Source organism: Somniosus microcephalus, chromosome 9, assembly GCF_052327205.1.
Source record: "Somniosus microcephalus isolate GS21.2 chromosome 9, FLI_Smic_1.0, whole genome shotgun sequence".
In the NCBI taxonomy this organism is placed as follows: Eukaryota; Metazoa; Chordata; class Chondrichthyes; order Squaliformes; family Somniosidae; genus Somniosus; species Somniosus microcephalus.
The window spans coordinates 133,682,355-133,700,838 of record NC_140995.1 but is presented as its reverse complement, the minus strand read 5'-3'; the positions used below and the strand labels follow the sequence as shown (position 1 = coordinate 133,700,838).

Below are 18,484 nucleotides of genomic sequence, written 5' to 3'. Positions count from 1 at the left end.
CCCAATTCCCAGGGAGCAGCCACGATGTCTTTATCCTGCGGTAGACCTCAGTTTGTGACCTTTTTGAGGGGCCGGCTCGAACACGAGGCTGGCTTATTGGAGACAAGGGCTATCCTCTCTGCCCATGGCTGATGACACCACTCCGTGTGTCCGCCACCCCAGCAGAAGAGCTGTTCAACAGCAGCCATCAGGCAACCAAGAACATTGTAGAGCATTTCCGATGTCTTGACCATTCGGGGGGAGCCCTGCAGTACCCGCCGGAGCAAGTGGGCCACATCGTCGTCGTCTGCTGCATGCTCCACAACTTGGCGATTCGACGCACCCAGCCAATTCCAGCTGCCCCTCAACGACCAGCAGAGCAGGCGGTCGAGGAGGAGGAGGAGGAGGAGGGGGAGGAAGAGCAGGCGGAGGAGGAGGAGGAGCATGCGGACGAGGAGGAGGAGGAGGAGGAAGATGGAAGGGTTCCTGAAAGTGGAAGGGCCATCCGTCAGAGGCTCATGAGGACTCGTTTCGAGGCCCCTCTGGCGGAATGATGGGTGTCTTTACTCCTGCGCACTTTGGATGTTTGAAAGCCTCTGAAGGCCAGCATCACTGTAATTAGTCACGTGCACCATAACACATTAAAACTTCTCTTTATTGTCACAAAAGTCTTTCATTACAGCAAAACAACGTCATGTCAACAGAAACCATAACTAACAAAATAACAGTTAACTCTTCGGCAAAGCCGCAAAACTAAACAAACCATTTCCAACAATTACAACAGGTGAGGGTGTCCTTGAATTTGGCCAAGGAAACGTCTCAGCACCTCCCTCTACTGCTGGCCCCTTGATGGAGAACGACTTCTCTTTCGCGGACGGCCCCTTCCCTCCCTGCTGCTCCTACATAACTGAACCCCAGTGGCGGGGTGAAGGCTGGGGGACGCCTGCTGACTGTGTGGAAGCACAGAAGCCCCTGAGGGACGGCCTGGCCGACCTCTGGGCTTGGAGGGTGCAGACGCAGGATGCTTGATCTGAGCATGGCTGGAAGCAGTGTGCCCTGCAGGTGGTGGCAGCTGCACTGCAGACGTACCAGCGCTGGCATGTGCAATGGTCACCTGCCGAGAGAGGACACCTGCACCATGGCCGGATGACACACTGGCTCTCTGAGGGGACCGGCTCGGCTCATCCGCCACAATCGTATGTTCCACTGATTCCTGGCCTTGTATGGGACTGGAAGGGCCCGGGGTGATCCTAGCTGATGCAGATAGGGTGGCTGCAGTGAGAGTTCGCGTTGCCTCAAACTGGGTGTGGACGAGGCCGGCAAGTGACTGCGTGGCAGCAGTGAGGACCTGTGAGCCAGGTGCCAGTGCTTCGGAGAAGCCCTGGACAGTTCTTTCCATTGCTTCGGACAAGGCCGGTGTCGACCGCTCCACTGCCTCGGGCAAGCCCTGGACAGACCTTTCCAGGGATTGTCCGAAGCCCTGAACAGTCCTTTCCATAGCGGCCTCGAAGCCCTGGACAGTCCTCTCCATTGTTGGCCCGAAGCCCTCGAGAGTCCTGTCCATTGTTGCCCCGAAGCCCTGGAGAGTCCTGTCCATTGTTGCCCCGAAGCCCTGGAGAGTCCTCTCCATTGTTGCCCCGAAGTCCAACACACTCTTTGCCAGTGTATCTATTGACTGAGGCATCCTCCCCACTGCAGCCATCAGCTCAGTGTGCCTGAGCCGGGCCTGGGTGCTCATTTCAGCCAGGCGACGCACCTCCTCTGCACTCTGTGCAGCAGTCATCACTACCTGCCTTGCCCTCCGGGGAGACGGTGGCCGAACTTGCCTACCCACCTTGCGTTGCTGCATGCCGCTTGTTCCGGCAACTGGCTGATCCTCAGAGCACCCCCCCCTCCCCTCCAGGGAACTACTATCCCCAGTCTGTAGATGTGTATGCTCCCCTGAGATTGGAACGGATGGTCCGGCTTCCTCCTGATCCTCGCCTCCGGAGGCACTGGCACTGGCAGCTTCAGGGCGTTGAGCCCGAGTTGGTGATGCATCATCTGAAAGCAGGGAGGTGGAAGAGTGGCTTTAGCAAAAGGACAGGTTGGCGGAAAGGCATGCCAGATTGCGGCAAGGCTCTGACATGGCTGCACACTGAGGAAGCATGCTGGCGGGGGGACCAAGTGGAAGGAAACAGCTGAAAAAGGAGAGAGCCTTACCCTCGCTGTCGGAAATGGGGTCGGCAGCTGCAGTGGTAACAGGACCAGACAGACGTCCTCCAAGAATCTGGTGCACTCTCTCCTCGAGATCCGTCAGAGTGACGACTTGTGGAGGCCCGCCACCGGTTCGAGTCTGGTCCTTTCACCTCGCCGCCAGCTTGGACTGCAGCGGAAAGAAGGGGATGTTCTGTAACATGATGCCTTGAGAGATCATCTCATGCCCCCCATGGTGCAAGAGCCCTTACATGAGGCCTTGAGAGATCATCTCATGCCCCCCATGGTGCAAGAGCCCTTACATGAGGCCTTGAGAGATCATCTCATGCCCCCCATGGTGCAAGAGCCCTTACATGAGGCCTTGAGAGATCATTGCATGCCCCCCATGGTGCAAGGGCCCTTACATGTGGCCTTGAGTGAAATGTCCATGTGTGTGCCCAGAAAGGGCCATGGGTGCTTGCTGACAGATGGCCATTGGGGCATCATGGCAACAGGGTGCTCGAAGTCAGGTGCAGATGGAGGGAATCAGAAGTTTGCATAACCAACATTCACCCTAACGATCCGAGTGAGGTCGTTGAATTTCTTCCTGCACTGAACAGGGGTCCTGGTCGCCATGCTGCTGGAGTTGACCCTCAGAGAAACCTCCCTCCAAGATCGCCGGTAAGCCTTTTGATTTGGCCTCTCGCCATTGTCAGGATACAGAACATCTCGACGGCGCTCAACTGCAGACACCAACTGGTCCAGAGCCTCAGTGCTGAAGCGCTCTGCTCTCTGTCTCACCTTCTCCATCCTGACCAAGTTTCTTGCGCCAGAGAAGGGCGAGCGCCGATTCTAAGGCCTACAGGGCATTGAGTGTGGCAGCTCAGGCTGACTGACCCACCCCTTTAAGAGCCGGCTGGCGCCTGGAAGTCTCGTGGTTTCCGGTAATTGAGATCACCTGCGCTGCGCCCGTCCATGCCAATATTGGGTAGCGCCTGAACTTTTGCGCTTTAGGAGCCCCGTGCAACGTCTGAGTTCGCGCCTCAATCCCCTTTGGGGGCGATGCAACCCAATATCTCGCCAGGCAGCGATAAGTTTCGTCTGGCTATAAACTTTGCGCAGCGCCAGTTCTAACGCCTCAAGCGGGGCTACACCCAATTTCTAGGCCCTTGTCCCTTGCTATTGACAAGTACTTTTGGGTCAGGGAGAGACTTTTAAAAAGTGGGATATCATATGTTTATTCTTTATTTTTGTGAAACTACAAGAAGTTGTACCAAGTGCCTCTCGGAGAAATTCGGTTGATAGCGCCACCGATTAACGCCTAAAGAGGCCGAGAAGTGGGGCGCTAGCCAATTTCCGGGCGGGCGCAAGGCGCCTAGCGCCTCGCCCCACATTGAGCATGCATTTAGCACCGGCGCTAAATCTTAGCGCCCGCTCATGGGCGCAGGCTGATTACTTTGTCATTTGAGTGTGCAATGCCTTTTGGGCGCCCCGGACTGGAAATTCCATGGCGCACCCCTCCGTAGCGCCTGACGCTAATAGTGACAGCTTACCTGGGCCTTACCAAGTCGCTCTCGGGCTGGAGGAGCGTTATTTAAAGGGGACTGGTGTGGTTTAAAAGCAGCAGCCATTTTTGGATCACAACTTCCTCGAGAGCTACAAAGAGTTGCTGAGCTGCACACTGAGAGCCATTTGACCACTGAGCCAGCGCAGGCAGACGATCTTCAGCCTTCTGACCATCACCTTGCTGTTGGTGAGCCTTGACAACGGGGAACCTTCCTGTGGGCACTTATTATGGGGGCTGCATTGGAGGGGAACGTCCTGCTGCTGAATCATCTGGAAAGGGCACTGAGATGCAGGGAGAGGGGGGCGGGCATGGCCAGACGGAGGAGGGCCAACAGACATCGCCACAGCAGACCTTACACTGGCAGGGTTATCTGACAGCAGTTTTCCTACATGAACATGCCGGAGGAGCAGTGTGTCAGAAGGCTGCGATTTAGAAAGGAGGTGGTGACTGAGCTGTGCCAGCTGCTTCAGCCAGATCTGCAGCCTCAGATAAGGTGCAGGACGTCTCTGTCGGTGGCTGAGAAGATGGCTGCTGGCCTGAACTTCTACGCGAGCGGCTCTTCTCAGGCTGCGCGTCAGAGGCTGATCAGAAGTAGCTTCTAGGCCCCTCTCACGGAATGCTTGCTGCCATTCCAAGAACAGGAATGGAACCGGTCTGATACCCCCAAGCCTGTGAAGGGCAAGATGCATGTAAATAGCAGGCATGGCCACTGTAAATGAAGAAAGTGTTTCATTACACAAAATGTGGTTCCTTCAAACATGAGAAAGCTATGGCAACAGAAAGCAAAACTAATACACTGACGTATAACTGCTTCTCACACCCAGGAGACTGTCCAAAACATAAATCACATTCCGACCATCTTCCTTGGCCTTGATTCCACTGCGCCAACCAAAGCATCCAATGCCCCATCAGTGAGTCATTCCGCCCTCTGCCTCACCCTTTCCATGTCTTGCTAGGCTGGTGCGCCACAGGTAGGCTCCCACCGCTTTGAAGGCCTACAAGGCAGTGAGTGTGTCTGGTGATGCCAATTGACCTGCCCCTTTAAGAGCTGGCCGGCGCCAGTGTGTCTCAGGGAAAGTGATTATTGACAGCACCCTCGCTGCGCCCCGCCACCGCGAAATTGGGTTGCGCCGCCGGGTTAGCGCCTTAAGAGTAGCGTGCCGTGCCTGATTTAGCGCCGCAATCACCTTTAGGGGCGCTGCAACCCAATATCGCGCTAGGTGGCGCTAAATTGCGCCTGGCGCTAAACTTTGCGCATCGCCAGGACTAGCGCCCCAAACGCAGCTATACCGAATTTCTAGGCCAATATTCTTTATGGTTTGCTGGCTTTGGAATAAAGCAGCTTACAAATTGAAGTGAACATTACTCATCTAATGTTAACTTGGTCTGCCTTCGGAAAGATTGAAGGCACACCTGTGCATAAAAGACAGAGATCTGGTCTCGAACACCTGGGAGTCCTACTGCCATGCTGGTAGATAGACTTCAATGGGTCAACTTCCATAACAAGCAGGTGATCAGACTGCTTAATGGGACAAGTGACATTACTGAATCTGAGTAGATATCTACAGCAGACCAAAATTTATAACAGTTGGTGATAGCTACCTAGTATGTTGTGTTACACTGGTAGGCAATTCAAAGGCCTAGAAATTCAGTTGGCTGCGCCAGCCGTTAGCGCCTTAGGAGGAGTAGATCTCGAGCGCTAGGCGCTTAGCGCCCGGGCGCAGCGCGATCTGCGCCTCGCCCCAACTTCAGTAGACATTTAGCGCCGGCGCAAAGTCTTTGCGCGCGCTCAGCTGCGCGCGCAGATCATGACGTCATTTCGTCGTGCAACGCCCTTTGTGCGCCCGGAACCGGAACTTCACTCACGCCGCCCCATTGTGCGCCGGGCGGCCCTAACAACTGTTGAGTGGAACGTTGTTCAGCCGATGCGGGCCACGGGGAGCGCAAATTAAAGGGCACTTCCCCTGCACTACAAACGGCAGCCGTGTTGCAACACTCCTTATTGTGAGAGATGGATCCTCTGGTTTGGCTCAACACAGGAGGAGGAGGAGGAGGAGGAGGAGACCGGTACCACATAACAAACTGATGGAGAGAAGCCCTCCCCAACAACACACAAATACACTAGTCTCGGCCTTTCAACAAAACACATCCACCCTCCCCCTTTAAGAGCTCACCGGAGCCAGAGTGTCTGCCGGCAATCAGCAGCTCGCCGCACCTGCCCTGCGCCCAACTTCCGGTGTTTGCGCCCAACTTCCGGTGTTAGCGCCCCGGGCTGCCGGCTTAGCGCCTAATGATAGTCGTGCATCGCCTGTTTTAGCGCAGCAGCAACCTCTTAGGGCGATGCAACTGAATATCGGCGAAGGGGGCTCGACTTTGCGCCGGGCGCAAACTTTAGCGGCCGCCCGACTTTACCGCCCCAAAAGTGGCTATAATGAATTTCTAAGCCAAAGGGCTAGATTTTCAGTTGCTTGCGCCAGCAGTTAGCGCCTTAAGAGAAGTGATTTCCGGGCGCTATGCGTGTAGCGCCCGGGCGCAGCGCAGTTTGCGCCCCGCCCCAAATTAAGTTGCTCGTTAGCGCCGGCGCAAAGTTTAGCGCCCGCCCGGATGCGCGCGCAGAAAATGACGTCACATCCTCGTGCAACGCCCTTTGGCCGCCCCGATTGCAAACTTCAGTCGGACCGCCCCATTGTGCGGCGGGCGGCCGGAGCGTTTGGAAAAAGGAACGCAACACAACCAGCGCGGGCCCCGGGGGGCGCTAATTAAAGGGAACGTCCTCTCCAGTATAAAGGCCATCCATTATTTCAGAAAACAGTCTTGTGCAACGCATTTCTGGAGACACAACAAGGAGGATAGCTAACTGGTTTCAAGCAGCAAGAGCCAGGTATTTTTGGACTCAGGCAACAGCGCTGCAAGTGGCCATTTGGAAATTAGAGTGTTTGCCAGGATTTGATGGGGGTTGCATGGGGTGCCAACGCGGAGCTGCAGCTCCATGTCCGTAGGGCTCGCAGACGCATTGTGAGAGGGGCAGCCCTGGCTAGAGGCAGAGGGGGCTACAGGCGTCGGCCACGTAGGCCTTACCCAGTCAGGCTATACCGCCAGCAGCGCTCCTACCTAAACATGAGTGCCGCGCGATGTGTTAAAAGGCTCCGATTCCGGAAGGGGGTGATTGCAGAGATCTGCCACCTGCTTCGCCGAGATCTGCGGCCAAAGCTCAGGTGCAGGACGTCTCTGTCGGTGGAAGTGAAGGTGACAGTGGCATTGAACTTCTATGCCACCGGCTCCTTCCAATACGCTGCTGGGGACATAGCAAACATCTCCCAGTACGGCGCGCATCGCTGCATCCGCCAGGTGACCGAAGCACTGTTCAGAAGGAGAAGCCAATTCATCTCCTTCCCCATGGCCCTGGAGAGCCAGCATCAGCGCGCATTGGGATTTTCCAGACTCGGGGAATTCCCCTTGGTGCAGGGCGCCATTGACTGTACGCATGTGGCTTTGCGGGCCCCTCTGGAGCATGGCGAGCAGTATCGCAACAGGAAGGGCTACCATTCTCTGAATGTGCAGCTGGTCTGTGACCACAAGCAGCGCATCATGGCAGTCAATGCCAGCTTCCCAGGCAGCAGCCACGATGCCTTTATCCTGCGGCAGAGTACTGTGCATGACATGTTCCAGGCACAGCCTCCCCCAAGAGGATGGCTACTCGGGGACAAAGGCTATCCTTTGTGCACCTGGCTCATGACCCCGCTCCGCGCGCCCAGGACCGCTGCTGAAGAGGCCTACAACGAGAGCCATCAAACCACCCGCAACATCATCGAGCTAACTATTGGGGTCCTCAAGCAGCGGTTCCGCTGCCTTGATCGCTCCGGAGGAGCTCTCCAGTATTCGCCGGACCGGGTCTCCCAATTTGTGGTGGTTTGCTGCATGCTACACAACCTGGCTATCCGCAGGACTCAGGCACTGCCACCTGACGTTGGACCAGCACCTCAGGAGGAGGAGCAGGAGGAGCATGAGGAGGAGGAGGAGGAGGAGGAGGAGGAGCAGGAGTACGTTCCCAGGAGGGAGCGACCAGGGCCAAGGGCCGCACGACGCCACCTTATTACACGGTACTTCTAAGCCCCCTGTCAGGGAATGGCCAGGGGCCATGAGGGAAGATGAATGCAGCCGCTCCGCAAGCCCTCAGCCGGCGAAGCCAACAAACACTAAGAAGAACAACCATGGAGACTGCATGAATAAAGATAATTTTTTATTACACAAAAATGAAAAGCCCTTCCCACATGAATCCCCAAAAACAATAAACGGGCCCCACAAAAAGCCCAACAAACGACTCACTCCCACAAACTGGGGAGGAGCCACTCCACCTTTATTGAAACCGGGCCTCAACGTCGGCCTAACGCAAAAAATAAGCCCTCCAAAAGCACAACCATGGGCAAAATAAAGATGGCCACCGCCATATTAAAGGAAAGCTGGCCACACCCTCTACTGAGTGGCCCGCGAGGGCGAGACCTTGGCCAGCATTTTGCCTCCCCTGCCCTGCCTGCTGCTCCTTCGCAAGCTCTGCCCAGTGGCTGCTGCGAGGCTGGGGGAAGGCGCCTGAGGCTCAGATGCCCTTCCGCCAGATGCCGCTGGGGGGCGGCCTACACGGCGTTTGGGCCTCGAGGGGCCGTCTCCTGAGTGGCGCACCTGAGCCTGGCCACCATCAGCTGCAGCCGCTTGCCCTTGACGGCCCAGAGGGGGAATGGCGGCGACGGATGGCGCAATGTGGGCCAGCAGGCGTCTGGGATGCGCTGGCTGGTGCTGTGGCGCGGTGGCACTCGGCCGGGCCCGCACTGCAGGATCCGCAGCAATCAGCCGACGGCCGGCTTGCTGGGATGGTCCAGCGCGGCGCCTGCCCTGGCGATGCCTGCCTGAGACAGCGCGTGTGGCAGCAGTGAGTGGCCCTGTGGTCCTGGTGTGCGCGCGCATCACATCCGCCAGGGTCTTGACGGCATCAGTTAGCATGCGGCCAGTCGCGGCAGTTGCTGCCCCGAACTCGCGCACACTGGTCGCCAGCGACTCGATGGCCTCAGGCATGCGCCCCACCACGCTCATGAGCTCCGTGTGGCGCCGGTCCGAGTCGTCGGCCATCTGATCGAGCTTCCGCACCTCCTCCGAAGTGAAGGTGTCCGGACTGGAGTCGCGACTCTCCCGCTGGGGAGGAGGGGGCCGAACTAGGGGACCCTTGCCGCGTTGGTGACGGCGAGTGTGCCGAGCAGCAGCACTCCCCTCTGATCCTTCCCCCCTTTGGGGGGAAGGCCGCGGGCCACGCGCACGGCTGCTGGGTGGCTGGACGCCACTGGTCCCAGAAGCTGCATTGCCCTGCGACAGTTCCTCCAGGCACTCGTCCAGTGAGGAGGTGTCGAGCATTTCCTCCTCTCCTGCGGGACGTGACTGTTCCCCCGAAGGTCCGGCTTGCTCCTCCTCCTCCTCCTGGTTGGAGGTGCTGTCACTGGCAGCCTCAGGGTCCTGGTCGTCACCAGCTGAAAGCAGGAATGCACAAGAGTAGCTTCAGAGTGAGGAGACGGCGTCAGCGAGGGAGTTAGGACTGGTGGGATTCAGCGCATTGGTGGGACAGTGGCAAAGGAGGTAGCTCGGATGGGCCAGTGCGACGCGAGAGGGCCAAAAGGCGAGGTCCTTACCATTGCCGGGCAGTGGAGGGTCGGATACACCGCACGCTGTGGGGACAATCACACGTGCTCCCATGAGCACACACACGCGCTCCTCCAGCCGAGTGAGCTTCTGCAGCTTGGCGCGGCCACCCCTGGCATGGGCCTGGCGATTAAACGCTACTTTAGCCTGCAAGAGAAAGGACGGGCTGTAAGTGCGCAGTGAAGCCCTGATGTAGTGTGCACTGCCTCCCATGGTGGAATAGCTTGGACAGAGTGAAGCCCTGATGTAGTGAGCACTGCCTCCCATGGTGGAATAGCTTGGACAGAGTGAAGCCCTGATGTAGTGAGCACTGCCTCCCATGGTGGAATAGCTTGGACAGAGTGAAGCCCTGATGTAGTGTGCACTGCCTCCCATGGTGGAATAGCTTGGACAGAGTGAAGCCCTGATGTAGTGTGCACTGCCTCCCATGGTGGAATAGCTTGGACAGAGTGAAGCCCTGATGTAGTGTGCACTGCCTCCCATGGTGGAATAGCTTGGACAGAGTGAAGCCCTGATGTAGTGTGCACTGCCTCCCATGGTGGAATAGCTTGGCCAAAGTGTAGAGTGCCGAATGGCCATTTGATGCTCATGACTGTCCCAATGCTGCTGGCTGAGGGCTGGCCAAAAGGACTTTCAGGTCCCTTTGCCCATCATGTCAGGTGTACATGCAAGAATGAGGAGGAGACTGGAAAGGCTACTCACCCTCACAATCCTGGTCAGATCGTTGTACTTCTTACGGCATTGTGTGTGGGTCCTGGGGGCCTCGCCGGTGAACGTCACCCTCTGGGCGATCTGCTTCCAGGCTTTGGTGTAGTCGTGGTGGGTTGGATTCCTCCCACTGTCTGGAAACAAGATCTTGCGCCTCACCTCCAGAGCTGTGAGCATGATGTCCAGATCACCCTCTGAGAAGCGCAGGGCACGCTGACGGGCCTTCTCTGGCGTTGCCATGACTCCCTGGGGCTGAGCAGTAGTGTTGAGGCCTCTTTGCAAGGCTGCAGTGTGCAGGGCGTGGCAGCAGACCAATTCGTCCCTTCCCCCTTTAAGAGCTGGTCGGCACCACGGGGTCTGCTGTCAGTGCAAAAATGACCGCACCCGTGCTGCGCCCCGCCTGGGCGCTATCCCTCTGGACCGCCGGCTTAGCGCCTAAAGAGAGTAGTGGAACGCCTCTTTTAGCGCTCCACCAACCTCTTAGGGCGAAGCCACTGAATTCCCGGCAACGGGGCGCTACTTTGGGGCGGGCGCTAACTTCGGGCGGGCGCTAAGGTTAGCGCCCCAAAACTGCCTATACTGAAAATCTAGCCCAAAGTGTTTTAAATCTAAAAGCAGCAGAACAGAAAAAGTAATACCTAAAATCGTCGATCAGCTCAAATTGAAATTGTGTGATTAGCGATTGAAGAGAAATGGTGCCAGCATGAAGTTGAGAAGAAAGAAAAGAAAGGACATTTCAGCTATAAATGTTGAAATTGGAGGTTAAGATGGAGCTAAGTAAATGGGAAGAAGAGCAACAACAATAGCAAAGTCAATTACAAGAGTGTGAGCAAGAGCTAAACAAGATTGCAGGAAGAGAAGGAGTGATGCAAATTGAAGGCCAGCGAGAAGAAGAAACACTTTCAGCATGAAATGAGGCTCTTGCAGAATAAGGCTGAGGGAGAAAGAGTGCTCACATGTTCTCACAGGCAGAGAAATACATATCTGCAGTAAGTGGGGTCATGGCACTCGGGGCCCATCATTTAATGAATTAAATCTCATTTCAAATTTTAAAGAGGGGAATAATATTGACAGTTTTATCTGAACATTTGGATTGTTAACCGGTCACAAGTGGGATTAAAATTAATGGACGAGGAGACTCACAATGTCACTAAGTGGAAAAATGCTCGCAGCAGAAAACCACTTTGCACCATGCTAAACCTTCAGGGGGAGAATTTCTGTACAGGTTCTCCTGATCCCCTGTCGTAACTTCAGCAGGAGATCGGCAGAAACCCTGGAGAAATGGTGAAAACAGCTTTTCCTCTGCTTCATGCCTGAGTTTATTGTTTGCCATATTAAAAAAGTGAAGATTTCAATTTAAGAAAAATGTGGTTGCTACAGTCAAAAAACAGAAAATAGTTTAAAATCTGTCAGAGTTTTATTGTAAGATTATATCTAAAATTATGAACAATTTCTACTCCAAATGAGTAGTTTTGCATTTCAGAATGAATTGGAAATACTGTGGCCTAGAAATTGGGTTTTGGCGCAGCCAGGGCTTTAGCGCCGGAAGTTAGTGCCGGCGCTAAGTCCCCCTGCGCGCGCCAAAAATTCAGTAGCGCCGCGCCCAAACGGCTGCCGGCGCTACTGGAGGGTTTCAGCGCCTCCCAATGGGCGCTACCTGCCCCATTGCGGCGCTGTTCCGGCGCTGCGGCGCCCGATGCGGTGCGGCAGGCTGGGGAAGTGCAGGCCTCCTCCTTCCGTTAAGGAGGAGCTGCCTGCACCCGACCGCTGGCCGTTGACGGCTGAATAAAAATGAGCCCGGCACCTCGGAGAAGTGCCGGGCTCGCGGCCCACACGCATCTGTGCCGCGGGGGGGTCTTGGAGGAGTCCGGGGAGGGAGGTGCGGGCAGGCGGCCGCCGGGGAAGCGGCCGGCCGCCGCGCGACCTTAATGCGCCGGCGCTAACTTCAGCAAGGCACCTTTTACAGAACGTTGCTTGCGGCTGCCACGGGCGAGGCGGCCGCAACTCAATTTCGGAGTTCGGGCGGGTTACCACGGCAACCAGGACGCTGCGCACACCGATGACGTCATCGGTGCCGGCGCAGCGCTACCGGTCTACCGCCGCGGAAGGGCCCCAGGCAATTTAGGAACCGGCGCCAATTGCAGCGCTAGGCCCTCTAGCGCCGCAAAATCGGTGCTAAGGGCACTGAATTTCTAGGCCTGTAAGTCATGCAAATAATGGTACTGAATAGAGTGTTGATATTTTTCATGTCCACATTGCTCTTTGAAATTCAGACTGAAATTTTTAACACGTATTAAAATCCAGTAATGCAATAGGAAGTTTATTTGCTCAAAGATGAACATAGAGCTAGATCATATTTGAGACAGTAATTAGTGATGTTGCATACAATCTATGGTTTTGCAATGGTACCCAATTCTTTCACATTTGAAAAAAGAAAAAAGTCATTTTATGGGATTTTATTGAGTATTAAAGTGGCGTTTCTATTTCTAATAGCCCAAGTTAAAATTAAATGATTTTTTTAATGATATCTTTATAATTTTCAACAATATAACAATACAACTATCAGGAAAGACTAAACAGGCTGGGCCTCTTTTCTCTAGAAACGAGAAGACTGAGAGGTGGCCTGATACAGGTCTTTAAAATTATGAGGGGGTTTGATAGGGTAGGTGTAGAGAAGATGTTTCCACTTGTGGGGGAATCCAAAACTAGGGGCCATAAATATAAGATAGTCACTAATAAACCAAATAAGAAATTCAGGAGAAACTTTACTCAGAGAGTGGTGACAATGTGGCACTCGCTACTACGTGGAGTGGTTGAAGCAATTAGCATAGATGCATTTAAGGGGAAGCTAGATAAGTACATGAGGGAGAAAGGAATAGAAGGTTATGTTGATAGGGTGAGATGAATTAAAGTGGAAGGAGGCACGTGGAGCATAAACACCGACAGATCTGTTGGACCAAATAGACTGTTTCTGTGCTGTTAATTCTATGTAACTTTACATACATATAATTCCCAATGAATAACTATACAGAATTTATTCCACTTATGAGAACATTTTTAACCATTCAAAAGTGATAAAGTAGTGAATGAGGCAGTTAGTTTTCTTCGCAGGAACAAGTTCTGTATACTTGGCAATTACCTACTGTATGTCCTCTTTTTGCTCTGATGACACATGTAAAAATTAACCTGGACAACTATCTACAGCTGGCTAATCTAAGGCAACAAAGCAGTCAACAACTAGAAACAAACACTGGCTACAAATATAAGGGAACTTGAATTAAATTAACAAGCTCAAAACTGAAACTGTAGAACTGGGAATATTATAAAGCCCATCTGCAGCTGAAACCCTCAGCCATGCCTTTGGCACCTCCTGATTAGATTACTCCAATGGTTTCCTTGCTAAATTCCTATCCTCCAGCCTTCAACCTTCAGATATTCCAGTTCACATAAAACTCTGCTGCTCATATCGTATCTGGTTCATCCATTACCCCTGTCCTTACTAACCTACATAAGCTCAAATCTGGAATTCCCTCCCTAAACCTCTGCCTCTTTGGTCCCTCTCCTCCTTTTAAGACCCTCCTTAAAACCTACTTTTTTGACCAGGTTTTGGACACCCCGGGCAGGAATTTAACTCAGATTTCGGGTTGGAGGCGGGACTACAACTTTCGGTGTTGTAGTCCCGCCTCCATCAAGATGCGGCCAATCCACGCGATTTTAACTTGATTGACCTTGTTGAGCCCGCCCAGTGGGCTCAGTAGGCCAATTAAGGGCCACTCGGCAACAGGTGACATCACAGACTAAAATTTCATCTGTCAAGAGCTTTTGACAGATGAAATATCAGTGTTTCACAGCTGTTTGAAGCTGTCAAACACTGACAGTCTTACTTCTAACCTGAGTCCTTCTCCACAGACTCAGTTAGAAATCTCTCCTGCACAGAAAGCTGCAGGCTGTCACTTTTGACAGTTCGCAGCCATTCTGCTTTCTGTGCCGGTGAGATGAGGGACTCTCAGGACCTAAAGGAAAGAAGGTAAGAAAAGGTAATTTACACTTCTTTAATCACTTACCTTTGCACTCATGCACACATCACTCACCTGAACACCGACATCTCGACCCCTCCAAGTCCTTCAACCCGACGGCCCGCCTCCTCTAACTTGGCGTGGTTTGGAGCCGTCGGGAATCCCACACTTCAACCTTCAAAATAGGGATTAGGCTAAAAACTGCCTGTTAACTACCTGTTAACAGGCAGTTAATTGGCACTAATCCCTTCCCGCCTCGGGTAGGCGGGTCCCAGTGCGGGTCAGGTACCCACCTCCTTTGAAACTGGCATGGAGACGGGTTTGGGTGCGGGATGGGGTCGGGACCCCTGATTTTGGGATTTTAACCCCCTGCACGCCTCCAATCCCGACTCCACAGCACAATGAAAATCCTGCCCCCCACCTGATCTCTCCCTCTTTGACTAATGATCTGTTTTCCTCATATATCTGTGGAGTGCCTTGGGATGATTTTCTGCATTAAAGGTGCTATATAAATACAAGTTTTTGTTGTAGTATATTACTGTGGTGTGTAACGAAACCTTCGAATTTTTGTAAGCAGTTGAAGAATAAAGTTTAAAATTTTGGCATTTCAAATGTAGCTGCATTGTATCAAGAATTTTCTTTCACCAAATTTGTGCAAGTTTGATTTGATTGTTCATTGTTTTCAGTCAATCTTCAGTGTATTGGTGAACAAAAAGAAGTTTTTCAAAAAATTTAAAGTAAACTATTAAACAAATGTTTGAGATAATAAACATGATGGAATGCAGTTTTCAACTTCCATCCAAAATGAGCATGAAGTCAGTGGAGCAACTTCACTGCCCATCCAAAGCCAGCGTCAGGAGACACAACACAATTTTAAGTTTGTACCTCATCAGTATAATTCAGGTGAGCTGCTGAGCGCTCAGTGAGCACCAGTGGGCAGCTCACCACACCGGGTTTGGGTGGGGGGGGATGAAATCTCGTGTCTCCATGGGCGAGCCAAACAGGAAGTGAGTCATAAAACAGAACCAAGGAAAAAAGTGGGGGGAGGAAAGAACAAAAGGGGAAGGTCTGTGATAGGGTGGAAGGCAGGAGTGATTAATGACAAAAGGGATGATGGTGCAAATCAAAAGGAGGGATGGTAATGGAACAGTAAAGAAACAAAAGATGGATCCAGAGGAGGTGTAAATGGCATCAGCAGAACCATTACCGGCACCTGCTGTCCGAGAAAATGGGAACGGTGGTTATGATCTGAAATTGTTGAATTCAATGTTGAGGTCGGAAGTTTCATCAAGGGGCACTATCTCGCGTCCAATTGTGCTTTAAGTTTTAGCACAGGAATGCATCTTATTTTATTATTTTCAATAGTTGAGGAGAAATTGCTAAATACTGTAAGTTACTGTAAATCTGCTGATTGTCTTTGCTACTGCTTACATACCTATTTATTGTTAATAAACTTGTGCTGTAGTTTATAACCTAAGCCAGTCTGATGGTGTTTATTCTACTGCTTTCTGAAGCCTAGGAAATCACAAGAAAGCTTGTGATATATCCAATAAGCTGAAGACAGGGATAGGAGTTTCTATTGACCCCTGGCTGTGGTGCATTGCCAGATGTTGCACAGATAAAGTCACATTCACTCTTATACTTATGGAAGTAGACTTTAGTCCTGAGCATAAGGAAAATACCTGTATAAAAATCTGAAAAATGTAATTGGAGTTGCATCTCTTTTTTAAAAACATCGTCCTCAGAATTCTAAGATTGATTAAATCTATGACTCTGTTTACGAAGGGTTTGAAAGCTGATCATGACATCCATAAAGCAAGTTTTTATATAATAGTTTATGAAGTAATTAGTATATATCATAATAATATTTCCAACTTATTCCTAAATGCAAGTTTTACAAACTGAAACATTAACTCCTAATTGGTATTTTAGATGGCAATTTACATGATCACAGTTGCATGCATCATAATCTTTATTTTATTCAAAGTAAGGCATCTTCAAATCAGTCATTTTACAAGCTTTTTTTTTCTCCTCTTCTTCCCCCAAAGTATGCCATCTGGATGGTCCTCTGGGTCACGTGGAATGTGTTTGTTATCTGCTTCTACTTGGAGGTTGGAGGCCTTGCAAAGGTAATTTACCACCTGATGTTCCAAAGCTGTTCACACTCTGTAATAATACAAGCTATCAAATAAGTCTTGATTTCTGTGAAACATTCTTCCTCCTGAGATATTTTTAAAGATTATCACGTCATTCTGAATAGGTTTACACAACTCTGGCTATATCTGTTCTGTGCAAACTTTATTATGACAACAGGTGCAAGATGCTGTAAACCCATTCCTGCAGAGAAATCTGCAGAAAAACAGTGTTTATGTAAATTGGCTCCCTGGATAATTGTTTTTAATATTTAGAGGCTCCATTGATATAGTTTCACACCACTTGTACTGCACTTAAACTCGAGGGTCCTGTTAAACCACCTTCAGTGAGTGGCAGACTGGATGGGGACCTGCACCACTAGATCAATCCAGGTACATACATTTTTGGATGCAGAAGCCCAAAGGTTTGCTTTACTATAGATTTGATAGATTTATGTATTTGGTTATATTAATGCTTAGCTGTGACTTGGGGTTGGTTAGAATCATCAGCCAGTTTCAATTGGAAACAATAATTTTAAGAGGTCAGCTTTCTAGTCAGTTGTTGTGCACTAACAGGTAAAACACAACTAATCCAGGCTGTACGAGTCATGTGTTGACCCTGGGCATCACAAACTAACTGTATTTAGAGGCAGTGGAAATCGTTATAGTTTGATGCGGGCTGCCGGGGGAAGCTCTTAACTTATCCCTGAAGTTGTCCTCGCCTCCCTTCAGCTTCCAGTTTTCCTGAGGCCTGGGAAACCTGGCTGGCCAAGGTTAAACCTGAAAAGCAGGTTAAATCAGAGGTTGCCAGCCTGATTAAAATATTTAATTGGCCAACCCGCCTCCTGGGAGCCCACCAAATACTGCTCCAACTACACCTGTGCAGGGGCAGACTTGGCTATCGGGAGACAAGGCAGCATGTCGGATACTGGCTGAAGGGGGGTGGTTGGGCAGGGCAACAGGTGAGAAATGGGAGCGCTATGAGTGGAGTTCCCACTTCTATGTCCCCTTTTGCCATCTTCCCTCTCCTGGGCCAGTGCCACTCACTCTTACCACTCTGCTGTAGAGCAGCTTGGTGAAGATCAATGACATGTTATAAGGCCATAAAAAGTTATCTCTCCACCTGTTTAAGGTGGTTGACATCTCCTGCATGGCCGTGGTTGTGGCCTACATGGATTCATTTGAGAGCCTTGCTTGAAGCTGCAAGGAGGCCAACTGTCTCTCCATGGCAGACCTGCTCGCAATGCTCTTCACCACCAATCCTCCTGCTCTTATGAAACAACATATTGTCTGACTTCCACATGTACAACGTCACAAGAAATCAACAAGCAAACTTTTACAAGCTGTGAATATGCATGCACTTCCTGTCAAACAACACTTAATTACATTTCCTCTGTCATGCTATTTCTATCATGCCTGTGTTCCATTGTCATCCGTATCATCATTAAACTTGCTGTTCAAGGTAGGGAACAAAGGCCTAGAAATTCAGTGGCCTGCGCCACCCGATAGTGCCCTAAGAGGGCACTTAGTGGGTTTTGCGCCACTGGCCACGCCTCCCGCTAAATTTAGCGGGACGCTAATGGCGGCACTAGACGTTAGTGCTGCGCCACTACCGATGACGTCATCGGTGTGCGCAGCGCCCTGCTAACGCCTCGATTGTGAAATTTAGTAGCACCCCCTGCTTTAACGCCGGTCGCAATTTGCGACCAGTTCAGGGGGGCCTACCTGCGGCGGTAGAGGCGCTGAGGTGCGGGGCAGCCATTGTTTTTGCTGGCCGCCTGCCAGCACCTCTCCGCGCCGCCATCCCCGGCCTCCTGAGCACCCCCCCCCCCCCCTACGGAGTGCCGGCTGTGTCCCAAGAGCCCGGCACTTCTCCTCGGTGCCGGGCTCTTTTGCCGGCACTCGCTCTCTTGGAGCGCGCTACAGCAGGCCCCTCCCCTTTAAGAAGGGGAGGAAGACCTGCAGTACCGCAGCACGCCGTGCCACAGCGTATGGCGCTGCGGTACATTGCGCTGCGATTTTCAGTTGCAACGCCCCAAGAGGGATGCGGGGCGCCTCGAGTAGCACCACGCTTCCGTCTGGGGCGCTGAAACTGAATTTGCGGCGGGCGGCCACGACTCCTTCCGGGGCGGTACTTCCGGCGCCCTGGCGAGGCTGGCGCCCCGTGAATTTCTAGGCCAAAGTTACTTATTTCTGAGACCTCCCAGCTACATCTCCAACCCTTT

The 18,484-nt window shown here is 52.1% G+C and overlaps 1 protein-coding gene across 3 annotated transcripts in view; it reads left to right on the top strand.

Annotated features, from left to right (window-relative positions):
- The window catches only part of nkain2 (sodium/potassium transporting ATPase interacting 2), a 1,023,309-nt gene that overhangs the window by 440,566 nt on the left and 564,259 nt on the right, over nucleotides 1-18,484 (top strand). For all 3 annotated transcript variants that reach the window (XM_085997218.1, XM_085997219.1, XM_085997220.1), the window contains exon 3: nucleotides 16,176-16,256. In XM_085997218.1, coding sequence (XP_085853344.1) covers nucleotides 16,176-16,256 — 81 coding nt within the window. The remainder of the gene's footprint in view (nucleotides 1-16,175; nucleotides 16,257-18,484) is intronic.